The sequence below is a fragment of the Megalobrama amblycephala genome, linkage group LG2 (genome assembly GCF_018812025.1).
Source record: "Megalobrama amblycephala isolate DHTTF-2021 linkage group LG2, ASM1881202v1, whole genome shotgun sequence".
Taxonomy (NCBI): domain Eukaryota; kingdom Metazoa; phylum Chordata; class Actinopteri; order Cypriniformes; family Xenocyprididae; genus Megalobrama; species Megalobrama amblycephala.
The window spans coordinates 35706559-35727436 of record NC_063045.1 but is presented as its reverse complement, the minus strand read 5'-3'; the positions used below and the strand labels follow the sequence as shown (position 1 = coordinate 35727436).

Below are 20878 nucleotides of genomic sequence, written 5' to 3'. Positions count from 1 at the left end.
GTGTTAGTCTGAATGAAGAAAGTTGTATACACCTAGATTGGCTTGAGGGTGAGTAAATCATGGGATAGTTAATTTTTGGCTGAACTATCGCTTTAATGTACTGGTTTAGACACTATTACAAGAGAGGTGTTTAAACAGAAAATCGCAACATATGTTGGACGTGATCCTTACGTTATAAAGAGGAGCGGAATTGTAATATTTGTCTGTCATCGAGATGAAACTTCTCCATTGCCCGGCTGTGCATAGCACTTAAACAGTTTTTCCCTTAATGTGTGATTTACCCCTTTCCTATGGGAATGTCTACAAATATGGGAATGTCTATTATATGTCTATATAATATAAAAAGTCTTTGATATAATCCCTTAAACAGTTCTCTAAGGGAAACCGCAAAGTGTTTCACGACAGCGACCCAGGTTTTGCCATTGTAAAAATTATATTGTAGCCTTGGACATGTTATTTGTTAATACAGACAAAAAGGTCACTGCACACACAAGCATTATCCAACTCGGCTCCTCCTGACTGTATACGCAGGATTACAAGCCACTTTTTCCTGCGTTTTTCAGTGAATTTCTTACATTTTCCCCCCTGAAGAAAAACAACTTTTGTTACACGATAAAGGCTCCTTGTGGTTTCTCAGTTTGATCGAATAGTGCATCCATAAACAACGCAAAAGATGAGCATTTCATAGTGCTTCCCTATGTAGAAAATCTTTTCCTGTCCTCCATCTGCATTTTGCACCACCCCATGACGTCATTTGCAAACAACCTATTGTCATTGTTCTTAAGTGTGACTATATATCATATTGTGGCTTTAAATATCATACCTGTGAATTTATATCATACAACTGCATATTTATTTCTTGTAATTATAACTTTACTTCCTGGCATTGCAATTACCTCAGAATGGCAAGTTCATATACCTCACAGTGTCTTTTATTATAAACTACCTCACAATTACCTGTATTATACTCACTGCTTTATACCACTTAAAATCCTTGTGTATTTATTTATTTATTTTCGTACTTTTGTCATTATATGGTGAGATCTGTGTAATGGTTGTTAAAAAAATCTTTTGAGTTCCACAGAAAAAAATAACAGAGAAAATAGTAAACAATGACAATATTCATTTTGGAGTGAACCGGCCCTTTACATTTTTTTAAGAATTGCAAAACAGCTGCAATTGTGCACCTTTATTTCTTGGAATTGCAACTTTATACCTTTATACTCTCACGATGTCTCTTACGCTATTTCTTATAAACTATCTCACAATTGCTTGTTTTATACTAACGATTATACTGTTTTATATGGTTTAACATACTTGCCTATTTATGTACAGTATGTATTTAGTCAATGTATTCATTTATTTAGTCCATGTATTTATTTGTTTATTTATTCCTTTTATTTTAGTCCTTTTATCATTGTATATCCACAGAAAAAAATAACAGCATACAGAAGAGTAAACAATGACAGAATATTAATTTTTTGGTGTGAATCCGCCCTTTAAAATGTATACTAATTGCAACAATGCACAATGTGTCCATTTACCGCTGAAACATTCCTCTCGCATGAAGTTGTGCATTTTCCCACTCCATGCAGATTGTGCTTCTAAACCCGAGTGATTTAATATTGCTTATCATACTTGTCACCTTATTAACTAAAGAGCTATCAGATTCCATACTGTGCATGCTTAGTTGTAGCAGGATGACTCATGCATGCAGATGGTGAATGTCTTTCGCCTTGTTTAGCCTCTTAGACATGGTAAATACATTGTTGCACTGAATTTCCTCTTGCACGAATGCACTGCAAATTCACAGCAGTAATGTTTCTTGTAATAAAAAGGTTTTGGCCTGAATGTTGAGAATGAATACTATAGATTCCTTACGGTGCTCTGCAGGCAATCTATTAGCCTTCGCTGTCAGCTAGTTGGCACGCTTCTAAGACCAGCAGCGGCAACAAATCAAAGTGTTAGCTTGACTGTACGGCTTTAATATGCTACGCGAGCCTGCTTATTTGCATAACTAGTGGCCAGGGCACAAGAATTCCCTGTTAAGCTCTGAATAAACAGGAATGGCAAAGACACCATGTCCCTCACATACTGATGAGTCCCTGCTGTCATAGTCACCCGTAATGGACAAACAGCCCAGCGATTTGACTAGAGTTGGCCACGGTGTTGTCATCTGGGTATATGGGCCAGGAGACAGTGAGAAAAAAAACAAAAAAACATCACAGTATGTACCACTCCAAATGAAACACAACAGGAGATTTGTTACAGACACTGAATAGAAAGCATTTAAACCTCACCGGTTGTGAGATGAATGGCATTATGGGATAGTATTCAGCAGGGCTAGACTGGGGCTAAAATTCGGCCCTGGACAAACCCAGCCTATGCGGCCCACGAGTTCCCCTGTGAATGTTTTTGCTGGGCTTAAGGCCTTAAATTGGAGTAAATAAATTAATAAATAAAACAAGGACAGTGACAAATAATGATGGATATTATTGAATTTACTACAAATGCAGTTAACATATTTAATATCGCACTTTTGTCACATAGAAATGCACTTTGGCAGTAAAGCGCTGATTTTCATGCCGTTAAGTAAATTTAATGCTATTGAATTCTGTCATCATTTACACACTCTCATGTCGTTCCAAACCTGTATGACTTTCTCTCTTCTGTAAAACACAAAAGAAGATATTCTGAAGAATGTTGTCAACCAAACCAGTTTGGTTAGCTACCCTTGACTCCAATTATTTTCTTTTTCATGTTACACAGAAAGAAAGTAATTCATGTTTGTAATGACATAAGGTTGAGTAAATTATGACATTTTGGGTTGAACTACTCCTTTAAAACAATAACATTTTTGAAGAGTTAACACCTAATTTATGTTATCTTTCATGACGCTCTCATTGAAATAACATTTTACTTCAAGTAAAATTCATAAGAGCTATTAAAAATATCATAAAACATATTTAAAGAAAGTTTTGTCCTTATTTCATGGGATCCAGGCTTTAAAGCTCACTGTAAAAAATGAATGTGATTTTAACAGTCAAATATTGTAAAAACACTACGGAAAAAAATTGTAAATAGGTTAACAGTAAGTTCCCGTATTATATACAGGGAAAAACAGTAAAAGCTCTAACCAGACATTTATGCAATTTTCACAGTAAAATGCTGTAAATTTTACAATTATTATAAGTAAAAAAAGACAAAATCAATGTATAATTTACAGTCAAAATCTGTAAACTGATGTTCCCACAATTCCCTGTGTGACAAAGTATTTTGTTTAAATAATCATGTTTCTTAATAGTTTTTGTTATCAGTCATGTTCATTAGGGTTTTATGTTACATCTTCTGTTGTTTAGTGAATGTTTATTGCATTATTTAAGTGTTGTGGGTTACCATGATGGTTTTTGCGTTTGCGTGAATGACTCTTTGCACCTTCTTTATATTAGTATATATACTTCAGCTTGTGGAAAAGCTGCTTGTGATGAACTCTGATTCTTCATGTGGCTTTCTCTTTTACCATTTGCATTATTATGATGCTTGTCATATATATTAAAGGTACAAAACATATTTTAGTAGTAATGTGCATTGTTGACTTTATTGGTTTACATTCAAATTTTCTTAAATTACAGATTTATACTGTAAAATTTACAGTTTGTTCTGTAAATGTTTACAGTTTTTCTGTATTTTTTTACAAAATTATTCTGGCAACCACAGCTGCCAAAATTATTTTGTAAAAACTACGGAATTTTTTTTACAGTGCTGTTTTGTTAAATGATCCTTTAATTACCCTAATGAAATTTACCATGGTTTAACTGTAAGATCATGGTAGAAAGAGCACAGGTAAAACCATGCTCCTCATTACCATAGGTATATGGTTTCTAAAATAAATAATAAACTATAGATTGTGTAATAAAAATATTGTAAACGTAGAAAATACGAAAACAGCCTTTATGAAAGAAAGTGATTTATATTCTGCAATATGTAATATAAGTAGGCCTAATAATAGCAGCATTTTTAATAAATACATTTCTGCCAAAACACCATATTTCTTCACTGTAGCTGCAAGGTAAATTACTATAAAGGTGGTGGTGTTGGATTGACAAGCTTGTAGTTGTATGTATTTTCCAATTTACCTCATCATGTTTTACATGGTCGCGGCTGTTTTCAGCTAGATTCACCACCGAACCTGTAATATTCCCATATCACATGACTGTTTTAAACAAAATTCTGAGACAAATCTGAATCTTTCAACGCATCAAGCGATTTGCGCTGATGTTTATCATTTCATGGGGCAACAGAAACGCAGTGCATGTTCGTCAATGGCAGCGGTGAGCAGGTATTTGCCTTTTGCAGTTTCCCATGTGCTCCAATTTAAAAAAAAAAAAAAAAAAACAGCGCAGGAGGGGGAGATCTCTCTCACTTTGGCCTGTCAATTCAGAAGACAAACCAATAGGCCGCTGTCCCTGCGAGATGGGCTAGTCCATGGCAAAAAATATAAATAAAAATAAATAAATAACCTTTTATCGGCTCCAAAGTGCGTCGGCCCACCGGGAAAATGCCTGGTAAGCCCGATTACCAGTCCAGCCCTGGTATTCAGGCATACATGACCAACATTAAAAGTTTGACTTGTATACTGTAAATAAGCCAGAAAAGAGTGAAATCTAATTAAGGATCAATGACAAATGAGGATGTCCAAAAATATTTTTTTAAATTGGATTTAAAATAATATCAGTAAGATATTTAAAAAAAATAAATAAAAGTAAATGAATACTTTAATTCAGCAAAGACAATTTAAATTGATCAAAACATTTATAATAATACAATAATAAATGTTTCTTGAGCATCAAATCATCATATTAGAATGATTTCTGAAGGATCATGTGACACTGAAGACTGGAGTAATTATGCTGAAAATTCAGCTTTGGCATCAGATGAATAAATTACATTTTAAAATATATTCTATTCTAATTTATTCTTTTAATTAAGCATTTTTATTGTTATTATAATATCATGACAATTGTGTGACCCTGATTTAGTCCAGTAATTAAAACATGATCATCATAGAATAGGTAAATTTAACTCTGTATGTGTGAATGTATAATTTTTTTTTTAATGAATTAATAAAAAATGAGCATCATGTCATTGACCCATAAGTCTGTTCATGGCATCCGCACTGGATGAACTGTTTCTGTAAGACAGTGAAACCCAATGAACAGACCGTACGTCTGTCTCTCAAGGCCATTTTTCATTTGTGTTAAATTAAATATAGTGTCTACCCTGACTAAGGTCCACGTCTGTCACTTTGCCGTGCTGAAAGGTGTAGTTATGACTTGTCACACACCCTTTCTCTCCTTCACACACACATTAAGTCTAGATTTATGTACCAGCACTGTTCAGAATTCACTGAAACAGTTAGTAGTTAATATTATAATTAATCAGTGCAACTTCACTGCAGATCTGTTGGGAGTGGCTGAAGGAAGGAATGGCTATGAAAGAGAGATGTGTGTGTGTGGAGGGGTGGGGGGGGGTAGCTTAATGGAGTTGATTTAAGCTGGAAAGAGTGAAGAGGTAATGCTATGGTGTCACTGAGTGCTCATTAGAAAGGTTGACTCACCGCAAACATTATGCCTGTCTCACTGTACAGGATTCACCCTGTTTATCATATATATGTCTTTTCATTTGGATAGTCCACTGCATTCATGGTAGCGTAAACATCCTGGAACATTTCCCTTTTCACATGACCGCTCTTTACCTCTGACAATCATTGTAACTCAGTACAATGTGACAGTTCACTTCATCAGAGAAGACAATTACAGTCAATAGCAAATCTAAATAGACCATTGACTTTGTTAATGAATATTAATTGATTTTTTTATGTTATTCCAAATATTCCAAAGTTCTTCTACATCAAAAACGTGCTTCACCTTTGCTTGTCGCTTGGAAAATAGCAAGCAGGCTTTAACCACTCCATTCCAACCACATGAAAAAGGAGGAATGTTGAGGAAAATCACTGTATTATTGCATTATAAATCAAACATTATACATCTTCTTGGCAACAATGTCCGTTTGGTTAAAATGGCAAGTCATTTAACAACAAATACATATTTGCCCTCATCGGAGTGTCTATTTACACTAAGTTCAAATAGCGTCCCTTGTTAGCAAACGCTATTTACACTAGCCCAGCCCACAATATCTGGTTGGGCCACTTGAGTTAAAAAAAAAAAAAAGACACAGAATTTAACATCTTCAGTGGCACAGCAGTAGCACATAAGGCACGCAAACATGGCTTTTAACGCGATCAATGTGGGTTCGAATCCGCCTTTTGCCAAGCTCGCATTTATTTTCAATAAAAATAAAAATAATGTTCTAAAAGTGGAAATAAACTGCAAACTAGTGTTTAATAATATTAAAAGTGTTTATTGGGTAGGGTTAGGCGAAGGTGTAGGGAGGGTTTTTATTCTCTCTACAAGGCAGCATCAATTTAATAATTTTAATAAATATGATCAATTGCACGATATTATTGCATCCTGTTAACGTACATAAATACTAAGGTGCAAATAGAATCTGCTAATATAAAGTATAGATGGCATCTAATTACTATTTACTCTTATTGCAAAGAACTGATACTTTTACATGGTGTAAATAGAATATATTGCTATTTTCACTTAGTGTAAGCATCTATTAGTGTTGCACGATATATCGGTACTAGAAAGGTATCGTGATACCCTGCTTTTAAAAACGGTCCGGTTCTTCATTTTATTAGTACCGGTACTTTGAGTTCCAGCTGTATTTCCTAATGTTCCAGCGCGCTGCTTCTAAAGCACATTATTGAGTGCGTGTTTATTCCTCTCAACTGCGCAACGGCTTTTATGGTGACGAAACGAGAGGTATGTTTGCAAATATAGGTGCTCTTGCAGACCGTGCACAAATTGTTGAGAAAGCAGATGCACGAAGCGAAATATGGCATTATTTTGCTTACAATGCAAGCCCACAGACATCACAAAGCCCGTCTGCAAAAGACGTTACAAAATAATGCAAGTGAAGGGAGCCAACGCATCCAACTTGGCAAAGCATCTTGCCAACAAACATCCCGATTTGTACAAAGAATTTAAAGAGGTTAGTGAATGTGATACCAGCATTATGTTTATGCTCTCAAACATTAAATGAGTGTTATTTATTTATTTTACTTGTGCAAGCAGACCTCCGCAAAGAGGTGTATTATTGAGTGTAAGTTTAATAAGTGATTTTTGGTTGCAAAAATAAAATTAATTTAAAAAAACATAAATATGTGAAGGTATATAGGCTACGGTTATTTTAAACCAATTTATGCATGAATAACATTGCTCTAATTATTTACAGTAATCTAATGTTTACAATAATCTTACTGTCAAGAACCTACATGTATAAAAAAACGGGAAAAAAGCATAACAGCAAATAATTTACAATTTTATTGAGCATGAAAATAATAAACATTAAAAATTATATTAAAGCTAACTCTAACTTCATGGCAATGAAGCTCAAATCCAGAATTATCAGCCTGCACACTGGTGAAGAAAGAAGTTCTGTCATATGTTATTTCCTGCTGTTTTAGGTTTTTGCCATAGTATCGTTTAAGTATCGGTATCGTGATATTTAAGTTGGGTATCGTATCAAAGTCAAAATTTTTGTATCGTGACAACACTAGCATCTATCGTTATTTGCACTTAATGCAAACAGCCTCTGCCTTAACTCATTATATATTGATTATCATGAAGAGTAGCCATCAGAAAATCTATGTCAGATTGTAGAAGAAAAAATACTTGCCAAAGGGTCTTTCATTTTGACAACAATGATCCAACCTCTTTCTCATTCATTTTCTATTTTTCAAGCCACCTGGGGCAGTGGTTTGGATTTTGGCAAGCACTCCTCTCTTTTTACCCAGGTACCTTTTGATGTTTCTGAGGGTCCTCATAGACTAAAGGTCCAACCCACTTGTCTCCCAAACACACAGAGGAGTCATAAAATGCAATAAGACCATTATTGAATAGATCAGCTCACAGACTCTTCCTGTGCTTTTGTAAGATTGCTACTTCTTTGTGATTGATGTTGCCAGCAGGACCGATATACTGTATTAGACAGGCCAATTAATTAGCAGATATTTGCCATCACCATCAGCTGATAACCAGTAATAATTATACAGTTTTGCTTATGAATAACCAGTCGATAGAATCAATTATATCCAACAGAATAAATGAAGTGCTTCAAGTTATGTTAAAGCAGCATAATTTCTTGAAGTAATCAAATGTAAAATAAACTGCTCAAATTATTAGCACAGTCTTCACTGCATGATTATTAGATATAAAGCATTAATATTGAATGCTGTTGGAGATTAAATGAGAAGCAGGCATGTAATTAAAATGAGTAAATTAATTATATTGTTTTCTTTAAGCCTGATTTTGTGTTTATATTTGATTGTAGAGACTTATTAAAGCTTCTACAGTTATCCAGTCAACATCATTTTATCTTTTTTTCTTGACAATATTGTTGTTTGATTAGTATTAATAACATAACACACAGTAGCAGTTCTATTAAGCTGCATTTACACTGCAAGACCTAATGCACTGATCCAATTTTTAATCTGATTTTTTTCAATTACATGGCCGCATTAAATGGTATCTTGATGAGCATGTGCACTTCACATACCCATTAGCACAAATACGCATGTATTTAAAATCCTTTTCGTATTTTAATATTGGCTTTAGTACTTTTGAGATCCCTTGCACTGGCCCTATATATATGACTATCCATTTCTTCTTAACAAATCCCATGACACTTTAAGTAAAGCAGTTTTTTTAAGTAGCTGTGCATTCTGCTGGTGCCTATGCAAAAGCCATTCGCTCTGCTCAAGGGAATATGGGGAAGTGGATTAATTGTGGCATACAAAGAGCTTTAAACCCGAGCCGCTGACACAACGCATCTCATTATCACTTGAGAGTCGGCCCTGCATTTGACGTTGTTTATTTATTTTGCTTCCTGTCAGGAGTCTCTTTGTAAAATCTCTTCGTCTGTCACACCGGCAGAGCTCTCTTGTCACTAATGTTCACTTAGTGCTCGGTGACGGTAATCGCGCTTGGTTGCTCTTTACTATCTCTAAGCGTTCACTAATTCACCCCTTTAAAAGCAATGAACTCCGGTCGTTCAGTGGAAATACATGGTGACTCGTTTCAGCATGATTTGTCATTGTGTGTGAGGGTAAGAGGGATGAGAACACAACAAAAATAGTTTTTTAAATCACTATTTTTGTCATGTTTTCTAATATAATGTCTGAAAATCCTTTAAACGAGATCAGTTTATTTGAGAAGCAAACCTGTATTGGATAGTACGATTTCATAGAATATATCAGGGAGATATTATGCCCTTTTTGAAAGTCTTGATTTTATTTTTGGAGTCTTCTAGAATAGACTTTCATTGAATGATCAAAAAACATTATTTTTCACATATTTTACATTGTTGCATCACCTCTCTTCTCAGTCTGTCAGTAACGCCAAAGTCCCTTTCAAGTCTGTTCACACGGCAGCCATATTTGCAATGCCTCTGGGCAGCTATTTCAGGCATCCGAGACCAAGTCCTATCTATTTGAATGGGGGAATCCTGAAATCTCAAAAACTGCTTGGCAAATCAGCAAGACATGAACAGACCCATAAATGACGTTTATTATGCTCAAATAGCGTAAAAAAAAAAAAAAAACGTATTTTTCAGGCTATACATGACTCACAGGTTTCTGTGGGAACCGGAGCTTCTAACGGCTGCTGCAGAGACGCAATGACTTTATCAATCAGCGATTGGCCAATCATTCTTACATATTCGGGTCTTTATCGACCCGGATCAATATCTAACATGGAAGGATCTCTACCTGTCGCGATAATATAAAACTCCTCTGATATTAGAGTAACAATTACAGAAGATATATTATATATATGTTACCTTTTACAGCTTGAAAGGGCTCCGTTTGAGCAGATGTTTTATGCCATCATCATTGTCCTCGTCAGAGCTCATTTCCCAGTAAATTCAGCAAATAATAGGCTATTTTTATGTTTGAGGTCACGAATATGAGCCCATTCGCGATCTCAAACGTATTCTCAAAACTATATAATTTTCAAAATCTTCAAAATCAATATTTCGATCACTAACAGCTTCACCAGATTCATCCTGTAACAGTTACAGTCATATTTGATGGCGTTCAGTACTTGCTCTGCAATAAATCGCTGAGCCATTTCATGTTTGTTTTATTATTTCATTTTCTGTCTGAATGAGTCGTCACTTCAGCATTGTGTATCAGATATTGCCACCTTGTGGAATAAAGGTGAATTGCACTTTTTCCATCATCTAAGATTAAATTATTGTTGTGCAGAAAAAAATATACGTACACTCATACACACCTCGGGTACACTCATACACACCCCTATACAATTTGTACACAAAATGAACGCAAAAATAGGCATTCTTTTATATTTTTATGATTTTTTTTTCTTTTTATATTGTTTATAATAAATTGATTGAGGAATACCAAGAAGGTTGATGTCTAACTTTAAAAAAATGATTGAGGAGGAGGGTAGTGAATGATGTCCCGGGTCACTAAAGACCCGAGGTATGCATTTAAGGGTTAATTTGAAGGCGGGACCTATTCCACCATATTGCACATTGCAGTTTCTCCATCATAAATAATAAGAGAGAACCATCTTTCTATATCTATAGTCTTTTGTAACACTCTGTTTAGTTCCTGTCTCTAGGAAACCCCTCTTCTGAAAAGTGCACTGTGCTCTGATTGGTCGGCTGGACCATTGTGTTGTGATTGGTCAACTGCTTATAGCTTGTTTCTGAAATGTCACACCCCTTACCACAAACTGACTACTAATGCAACTTAATTGGGAATATTGTGACGTGTTCATTCCCGGAAGAAAACACAAGACTACCATCAAGCGTTTCAGGGAGTTCAGAAACAGTTCTTACTGATAATGAGAATAACTCCTTTTGGAGTGACTTTGTACTTTGCAACTTTACAGTTTTCATGCTCAAACAGCAACATTATACACTAAAGACAACAGAAAATGTAAAAATCAAAAAATATAAAAAACCATAATGGGTCCTCTTTGGTTTTTAGAAAATATGCTGTATATATTATCAAAATTATGTTGTTCCAAATCTGTATGGCTTTCTCTGGAAATAAATATTTTAAAGATTCTTTTCCATATGAAAAGAGTTTATAGTGATCATAGCTGTTAAGCTCCAAAATTGATGATAAAATCACCATAAATGTAGAATTTATGACTCGTACGCATCATGTCTTATGAAGTCATATGATAGTTTACCAAATCAAGTTGTCAGTGGTTTGAGCTCGCTATGAACAAATCAGTTTTATTCTTTAACCAATTGTTCAATTTGTGAAATGGATAAATTGGTTCATTGAAAAGATCCAGCTCAAAAGAATGATTCATTCACTGATTCATGTGAATCAAAAAGAATGATTCATGATTCCTTAAGCATAAACTACACTGAATTTTGTTCAAAACAAGAAAATAATTTGTCAATGAGTTTAGGAAAAATGAACTTACTTGTTTTAAGGACATTTACCAGTCAGTATTTTATCAGTATTTGTTGTCAAGTTTTCATTATTTTTTGCAGTACACATGAGGCATGTTTCTCCACAGCAACTCTCCCAGAGTCACGGCATGAAAAGGAAAGGCATATTTGCTTGTGTCACTTATCATAGGAATAGCTGCAGAAGCCTATGCGGGGGTTTGTGTGTGTGCGTGTGTGTGTGTGTATGCATGTGTGTGTTCTGCCACTTGTGTATACATAGAGTGAGTCACCAGCGAGCACAGCACACACACTGGGAAGCAAGACAGATGCTGGGTTTGCACTCGGTGTAAAAAGCTATTACCCCTACCAGCGCGGTGCCTCTTTGAAAACGAGGCGCCACGAGGCAGCTTCTAAATGCAGACGGAAGCAGGGCTTAAAGAGGAAGTCGCGAGTGGGCTGAGAACGATGAGGGAATAAGGGATGTTGGAATGTGTGCATGTCTCTTGGTGGTAGAATCATTATCGGAGATATTTTATGACTATTTAATGACTCTTGTGGTGAGAGGGTGGTTTAATTACTCTAATTAAAGGGAGTGTTCACCCAAAAATGAAAAATGTCATTATTTACTCACCTTCATGTCTTTCATTTATCCTTGGAACACACAATAGGTTCAATAGATAGACATCAATAGATATTGATGAATATCCTGATTGCTTTTTTTTTTTTTCCATAAAAGAAACTGAATGAAGACAGGGACTATCAAGCTACAGAATGACAAGAAGCACCATAAAAGTAGTCCATACTATATGACTAATGTGCAATATTCAGAGTCATACAATAGCTTTTTGTGATCAAAAAAGACCAAAATGTAAGTTGTTTGAAAATCAAAAATTCTTAATGGAAGAAGTATGTCAGATTCGTGAATGAATTATAATTTAGAATCTGATTCTTTAAATGAATCGTTATTGCAGTTCCAGTTTGAATGATTCATTCTGTGAACATTCTTCATGAGAGAAGTAGCAATGTTTGATTCATGAACAAACCATTCTTTTGATTCGAGTCTTTTCAATGAAACTTTAATTTAGTTCCAGTTTGAATGATTGTTCACACTTTACAGTAGGGTCCCATTAGTTAACATTAGTAAAATCATTAACTAACTTTAATTAACAATAAGCAATACACAGTATCTATTCATGTTTGTTAACATTAATAAAAATAAAACTGTTTATTGTTAGTTTATGTTAAGTCAGGTTCATTAAATAATGTTTACAGATACAAATCTTAAATGTTGAAATGAACTAAGATTAAGAAATGCTTTTGCAATATTTTTCATCATTAGTTCATGTTAACTAATGTGGTTAACTAGTGTTAACAAATGGAACCTTATTGTAAAGAGTTATCAAATGATTTATTCACTAAAAATTATTAATAATGACAGAAGTAGCAATGACTGATTTGTGAACAAATCATTTTTTAATCAGATATTTTCAATGAATTAATTCAGTTTGAGTCTGAATGATTCATTCACAGATCTGACTGATTCTGTTTTTGAGTTTGACTCTGTTAATTTTATCAGTGTATAACAACTTAAATTTTCTTATTATGTGTTCTACTGAGAAAAGTAAGTCATACAGGTCTAAAATGACTTGAGGATGTGTAAATAATGAGAAAAAATGTTCATTTTTGAATAAACTATCCCTTTTATGATGATTTAATGACTGTTGATGGCTTAATTAAGAATCTTCAAGTTGTCTCATTCTTGTCTCTCTCTACTTTACCCCCAACAGGTCCCTCACCAGATGAGCACTCTGACCTTCTACAGGTATGAGCAGCCCATAGTGGACTACTGCCAGGCGCATCAACCCCTACGGCTCAACATGAGCTACGACGGTCCTCCGCAAAGCCTGGAGGGGCTGGAGGAGCTTCCCTCCCGTGAGAGGAGCACCATCCAGACTGTGGCCCTTCCGGCAGTGCCCACCATCAACACAGGCACCGCGGGTCCCTGCTCCCCACCGAGCCAGAGAGCGACCATGGAGGGGCCCAGCATCCTCTACCCCACCACAGAACGCTCCATTAACTATCCAACAACAGAACGTTCCACCAGCACCCTCACTTTTAGACGCTAACAGCCCCGCTCGTATAGCAAGGCATGTTGGATAATTTCAAAAGAGGCTGTGCCTGGGTGGTGATCCACATTCTGCCGGCATTAACGCAGCTGCGCGTCTGAAAACTGTGCATACTGCTGTGCACTAACTGTTTCTCGTGAATATAGAGAAGTGAAAATCATTCCCATGACGTCGCTGGAGGACACGAGGATCTGGCATACGGTACACTTCTATTTTGGAGTGTAGCGTATCCTGGAAAATAGGATTCCATTTGTTGTTTTTTTTCCATCTTTTCTTTGTTCCGAATCAAAGGCCAGTACATGTTTTGTTGTCCCCGTTCTGCTCAAAGGCAAATTGAAATCCAATGCAACATGCATGAGACGTTAAACGTGGCTTTGGTTTCATTCAGCCCTCGCTCTGTGCCGACGCTACATGACGCCTTCTCTGAGGAGTAGATAATGGTGATTCTCCCATGCTGAGTGAAGAATGAATAGGAATGTGCAATAAACAAGGCTTTTTTTTGACCAGGGAGAGAGTGTGAGAATGAGAGAATGAAAAGAAACAAATTAATGTTCACCAGAGCTCAAAGGCCTCTCGCTGTTATTTTCATTTAGTTGCCAGGGAGTGCTCATAAATGCTGTCATTATTTGATTAAAAAGACAGATCTGTCCAGACATGAGCATGTCAGATGGAAGATCTCTTGAGTATATAAAAAAGCATTCATTAAAATTGAAATGAAGTCTCACACGGCAAGGTCTTTCAGTGTGCACATGTACCAAAGATCAAGCTTCTTTAAATGTACATAAAGCTTGTGTTTCTTTTCAAATTGTAATCAAATTAATCAGTGTGTGTCTAAAGCATACTGTAATGTGTGGGCCAGCAGTGTTTACGACTGACAACATGTTGCCTGATTTTTATTTCTGCAGAATTCAATACTGAAATGCAGAGTGAAAATCGTCAAGCTTTGTGTTTGAAGGCTACCTGTTAACTAGATAGTGTATGTGTGTGTGTGTGTGTGTTTGCTTGTGAGCGTGTATGTGTTTTATAAGTTAAAAAGCTGAAGTGTGTAATTTCTGCAACCACTAGTGTCAAAAATAATAACTGTTTTCAGAAAGGTTTCCCAAACACTTTTTATCTGCCATTGGTGAGGCAAACAGAAAACCACGCCCCCAGATGTACACTACTGGTTGAGCTGGTGTTGCTACAGTATATGTTGGCTGTTCAAACAAACAATCTATGTTTTGATGTTTCTGCTAAATCAACCGCTTGTTCATACTTTCTACTAAATACTAGTTGTCTCTGCATTTTGCTAGAAATTACACACTTCAGCTTCAAGAGGAAAGAATCCTAAGAGGGCGGAGCAAGCGTACCTCACTCGGATAGAATGCTGGGGTTTCCATACAGTGGCAGAAACACCTTCTTCGCAAGTATGCAACACGTCGCAAGCGCACTGTCCTGTTGTACACGCTGTTGTAACAAACCTCCGGATGGCGGCATTACGCTGGATGTGTTATTATTGAGGTAGCTAGCTATGTGTCATCGAAGAGTGTCCTCTTCAAACTGTTGATATGCTATGACAGTAATAGACCTAAATGGAAAAACTGATAGTGGAAATGCTGACAATTCACCACATACTTGTATTTATTTTTTGGCACGCAACAATGTGTGAAATGGAGCTTAGCTAGAAGAGTTTACATTCACATACTTGTGTAAAACATGTTTCTGACCAAAACGATTTTTCTGAACCATTTTCAAATGACTTTTTAATTATCTAAGAAAATTATCTAACAATAACAAAGCTAGAACCTCTGATAAGAGCCTCCAGTTGTATCGAAGAGCTGAATAAACCAGGATTTCCCAAATTTTTCTTTAGCTGAGTTCAGAAAGAGGTGGACAGTCACCTCAGGTCATGGAGTGTTAACGAAGAGATTTTCTGACCCTAGATGTCACTCAACAAAGCAGCTACAATTGAATGAAACAGCAAGACATATGGGAGACCGGGGACAACTGTAATTGAAATTTTCCTTTATAACTCGGACTACTGCTACAAATCTACATGACATGTTTTGATGTAAGAAATGTATATATGTGCCAAAAGTAATAATATCATTAAACTGAATTTAATACAAGTTGTCAGAGTGTTATGGGTTTGATTGTGACAGTGACTTGGGGCAATCATAACACATAACACAAAAAAATGTATTAACCCACTGTACGTCCGATAAGAGCACACATCAAAATAATAGTATTATTGATCTAATACATGTAGTAAGAGTTTTCACCTTTAGATGGTACATCTTTTAGATGTCAGGAATAATGTTTAAAACAAAGTGGGGAAAATGCCTTTTACTAAAATGTATTATTCGTTTAATTTATTATTTAGTAAAGTGAAATGATCACACTTTTCCTCAGGCAGAAAGTGATCTCTACTAAACATGTGCTGAATACATGTTGCAATAGCCTCCGGTCTCCCATAGTCATCAAGGGCCTGTTCATTTTTAGTTTGAGCTCAGATTAAGGCGACCAGATGCTCCTGGCGTGGCTTTTATTTGAACTTTAGACTATTACCAGTCTAATAGACTACTATAGTCATTCATTAGTCACATTACATTGATTCTGTATCACTCAGTTTGCAGTTTCACACACTGTAGTTCAGCAGAGCATTTTGATCAAGGAACTCTCTGGCATTACAAGCCATTGTCCAGTTTGTTTTTTTCTTTCTTTTAACCCTCAAAGGACATGGAATTATTGCCTGTAAACACAGATTTTTTTTTTTTTTTTCACCCTGTGTGCCTGTGCGTTTGGACTTCACACAATGAATGTGGACATGGTACCTCACCAACGGTTAGTGTGGATATTGCAAATTTCAACCTGTTCAAAGCCTCCGGAACAATGGCATCATCACCGTCTTCTCGGGAGCCACGGTAACCACTTTGGCCCCTTCAGAACTCTACTTTGGCATGTTTGTAATTGACACGGATCGATAAAACGCAATGCTCCGCCAAGACGTCACAGGAAATATGGTGGAGAGCTGGCGAGGTAAGAAATTTCACACTGTCATGTCTCAATCTCTTCGAGAGAACTGACGCTGTCAAGACGATCAAAGACATTTTGAAAACGTGTCCTGATGGTCTCCGGCACCAGTTATCTTCACATGTTTATCTTGTAAATAGAGAGTATAAAGAAATATATTGTTTTGCTTCTTTTGACACAAGTTTTGTGAAAAGGACAGAAGCCTCAGCTGTTTAAACGCGCATCCTGATCAAAGAATACGCTTCTAGAAAGACTCGATATGATTCCTCATTTGGAAGATTGATATTTTTCTATCTGCTGTCTGTTCAGTTCCTCATCTCATTAGCATCATAGATTTTCATTTTCTTTGTATCACTTTATTGCTGACATCTGTTTGGGAATTGAAAGATTGATATCAGTGCTCATTTTAACATCATATATACTTTGATACTGCTATGTGCCCTAAGCTTTGTGATCCACCACCAGCCCTCTCTCTTTCTCCTTGGTTTGTATTTGAGAAGCCCGGGCAAATTAAAATAATATCTACTTGTTCAGTGAGAGTGGCTTATACTTTGCTCCGAGGCTTCATGCATGATGTATCAAGTAAAGGCTTGATGTTGTTAGGTAAATGCTAATAGGGTTACCTGCCCACCGCATTTCAATTCTGAGTAAGTCGCAAGAACTTTACAACCTCATAAAATGGTCCTTACAGCAAGACATTAGCTCAGTGGCAGCGTTGCAGAAAATCCATAGTACTTTCTGTGTCCTGAATGTGTCTGACAAAGGCAATGTCAGGCTTTTGTTTAGGGGAAAGTAGAATATTTCATTCTAATTGTTCTAATTTATATATAAAATAAAGATATATATATATATATATATATATATATATATATATATATATATATATATATATATATATATATATATATATATATATATATATATATATATATATGGAACCACTAAGATTTTTAATGTTTTTAAAAGAAGTTTTGTCTGCTCACCAAGGCTACATTTATTTAATTAAAAATACAGTAAAAAACAGTAATATTGTGAAATATTATTACAATTTAAAATAACTGTGTACTATTTAAATATATTTGACAAAGTAATTTATTCCTGTGATGCAAAGCTGAATTTTCAGCATTGTTACTCCAGTCTTCAGTGTCACATGATCCTTCAGAAATCATTCTAATATGCTGATTTGCTGCTCAATAAACATTTATGATTATTTTCAATGTTGAAAACAGTTGTGTACTTTTTTTCAGGATTCCTTGATGAATAGAAAGTTCAAAAGAACAGCATTTAACTGAAATACAAAGCTTCTGTAGCATTATATACTACCGTTCAAAAGTTTGGGGTCAGTAAGAATTTTTATTTTTATTTTTTTGAAAAGAAATTAAAGAAATGAATACTTTTATTCAGCAAGGATGCATTAAACCAATCAAAAGTGGCAGTAAAGACATTTATAATGTTACAAAAGATTAGATTTCAGATAAACACTGTTCTTTTGAACTTTCTATTCATCAAATAATCCTGAAAAAAAAATATTGTACACAAATATTTTGTACAATTGTACACATTAAATGTTTCTTGAGCAGCAGATCAGCATATTAGAATGATTTCTGAAGGATCATGTGACACTGAAGACTGGAGTAATGATGCTGAAAATTCAGCTTTGATCACAGGAATAAATTACTTTGTGAAATATATTCAAATAGAAAACAGTTATTTTAAATTGTAATAATATTTCACAATATTACTGTTTTTTACTGTATTTTTAATTAAATAAATGTAGCCTTGGTGAGCAGACGAAACTTCTTTTAAAAACATTAAAAATCTTAGTGATTCCAAACTTTTGGACTGTACTGTATATGCACCAGCTGAGCAACTGCCATTGAGATGGATAGGAATGCTTAAGGATAATTTTCCAACCTGATCTCCCAGGAAAACATAACTGTGTTACTGGGTAGCGATTTTGTATCAATTTGTACGAGTATTATAAAAAAAAAGTAAAGCATGTAGGTCCACTCCAAAATCCACTCATAAACATACCTATACATGAGTGTAAGCAGATTGTACGGAAACATACAAATGAGATTGTACGAATTCATACGAATTAGCCACAAATTTTGCCAAAATGTACAATAGTTATGAATTGCCATGAGATTGTGTTTCTCCATAGACTTCCCTGTTTGGGACTGTCTGCTTTATGAGGTATCAGTCTAAATAAAATAATTTGCATACGCTTATTTATTTTTTTATTTTTTTCAGAACCGCATAGTTTTATCATTTTTGTCTTAAAATAGACTAGGAATGTGTATGAAAGCATCCGATCCAATCAGCTATTTGGATGAGTTACATTGACTTGATAATCTAAGCTCTTAAACCGCCATTCAAAGCAATGATTCTCCTCCTCCACAAAGTCGCCAAATCAGGAAGCCTTATGTAACTGTCTCTTCCCATTTTTCTGACAATTTGCTGCTTTACTGTCATTTATGTAAGCCTGAAGATGCTCCTGCATCTTCTCTTTGCTTGTCTTTCACATATTGTAGTTTCTGTTTTGAGCGTTTAACCCTCCTATTGTCCTTTGGGTAAAAAACAATATAAATAGGATCATTTTGGTAATTAGGTTTTGTGACATTGTGACAATATCCAAACAGAATTTAAACCTTTTTAATACAACTATTTAAAAAAGTATTTGAAGACTTCAGATGCAAAAGCCTCTAAGTGCCATCTGAAATGTTCTTATAAAATGAGCATTTTTATCAAGCTTGTATGTTTATGTTCAGTTATTTCACTTTAATGGCAATGAAAATTACCTATTAATTGCCATTAAAGTGAAATTACTGAACCTAAACAAACAAGCTTGATAAAAATGCTCATTTTAGAAGAAAATTTCAAATGGCACTTCTGAAGTCTTCATTTTCTGTTGTCACATTTGGCGCATGTGAAGAACCTGATATGCACCTAGTTCTGTCATGAAACTCTAGATTGCCATATTCATGACCATGCCAATCTCTCCGAGAGTTGTCATGACAGAAATACACTACCATATTTTTCTAAAAGAAATTCAGTCTTAAATATCTGACAGTAAAGACAAAATATTTATATAGATATAGTTTTTAAAGCTGTTCTTTTGAACTTTCTAGTCATCAAATAATCTGAGAGGGAAAAAAATGATTGTGGTTTCCACAAGAATATTGGGCATCAAAATGGTTTTCAACACTGATAATAATAAGAAAGTTTCTTGAGCATCAAATCAGAATATTGGAATGATTTCTGAAGGATCATGTGACACTGAAGACTGGAGTAATGATGCTGAAAATTTATCTTTGACATCACAGGAATAAGTTACTTTTTAAAATATTTTAAAATAGAGAACATTTTTTTTTTTTTTTTTTGTAATTGTAATAATATTTCATAATATTACTGTATTTGACTGTATTATCAAACAAATGCATCCTTTGTTAGCATAAGAGACTTCTCTTAAAAAAATAAAAAACAGGCCCCCAATTTTTGAACGGTAGTGCACTCTAAAAAAAAAAAATCCATAAAAATAGGGCAGAATGTATAGTTTTAAAGGTGCTCTAAGTGATCCTGGGTGGAGTAACTTCCTGTTGACGTTCGAAGTGTTGTCAAACAAAACAGAGGCTAGCTAGACCCTCCCTCCTCCTCCTCCTCCTCCTCCTCCTTCCCCTCCCCTCCGTACTTCCTGAAACAGTCATGAACGCGCATTTAAAATCATTCTTGACGGTTATTGGCTGGAGCATGTTTATTATGTTTCGTGGTCCAGGCTACACCAGGTAGGTTTTGTTGCCGTTTTTGGAGCTTGTGGCGACTACAGAGACCGCGTTTTTTACAGTGTGTTCAAGGGGACAGGCAGCTAGTGGATAGTGAGGAGATGTTTGCTTTATGTGATGTTTTGGCCTAAAAACGCGTGACATCTCTTAGAGCACCTTTAATTTGACTGAATTTTCCGTATTTATTTTTTACAGGTGTTTTACCTGTATTTTGAATTTTGTGTGTTGTGTTTTAGATTAATGGATAATGTCCTGGTAATTTTCTGCCAGTACATTATTCTTTTTTTTTTTTTAATACAGTGTGTATTAAATCCGTTAATCATATTTTCATATTTGAGCCCAAAATATTTTACATTTTCAAAAATGTAGTGCCTAATTCTATTATGCAGTGATTGG

General features: G+C 35.2%; 1 protein-coding gene across 1 annotated transcript in view; it reads left to right on the top strand.

Moving 5' to 3' along the window:
* Positions 1-15796, top strand: part of LOC125257011 (leucine-rich repeat transmembrane neuronal protein 4) — a 109597-nt gene extending 93801 nt beyond the window's left edge. Inside the window, exon 3 of the mRNA XM_048173418.1 lies at positions 13350-15796. Coding sequence (XP_048029375.1) covers positions 13350-13688 — 339 coding nt within the window. The 3' untranslated portion in view covers positions 13689-15796. The remainder of the gene's footprint in view (positions 1-13349) is intronic.
* Positions 15797-20878: the final 5082 nt, after the last annotated feature.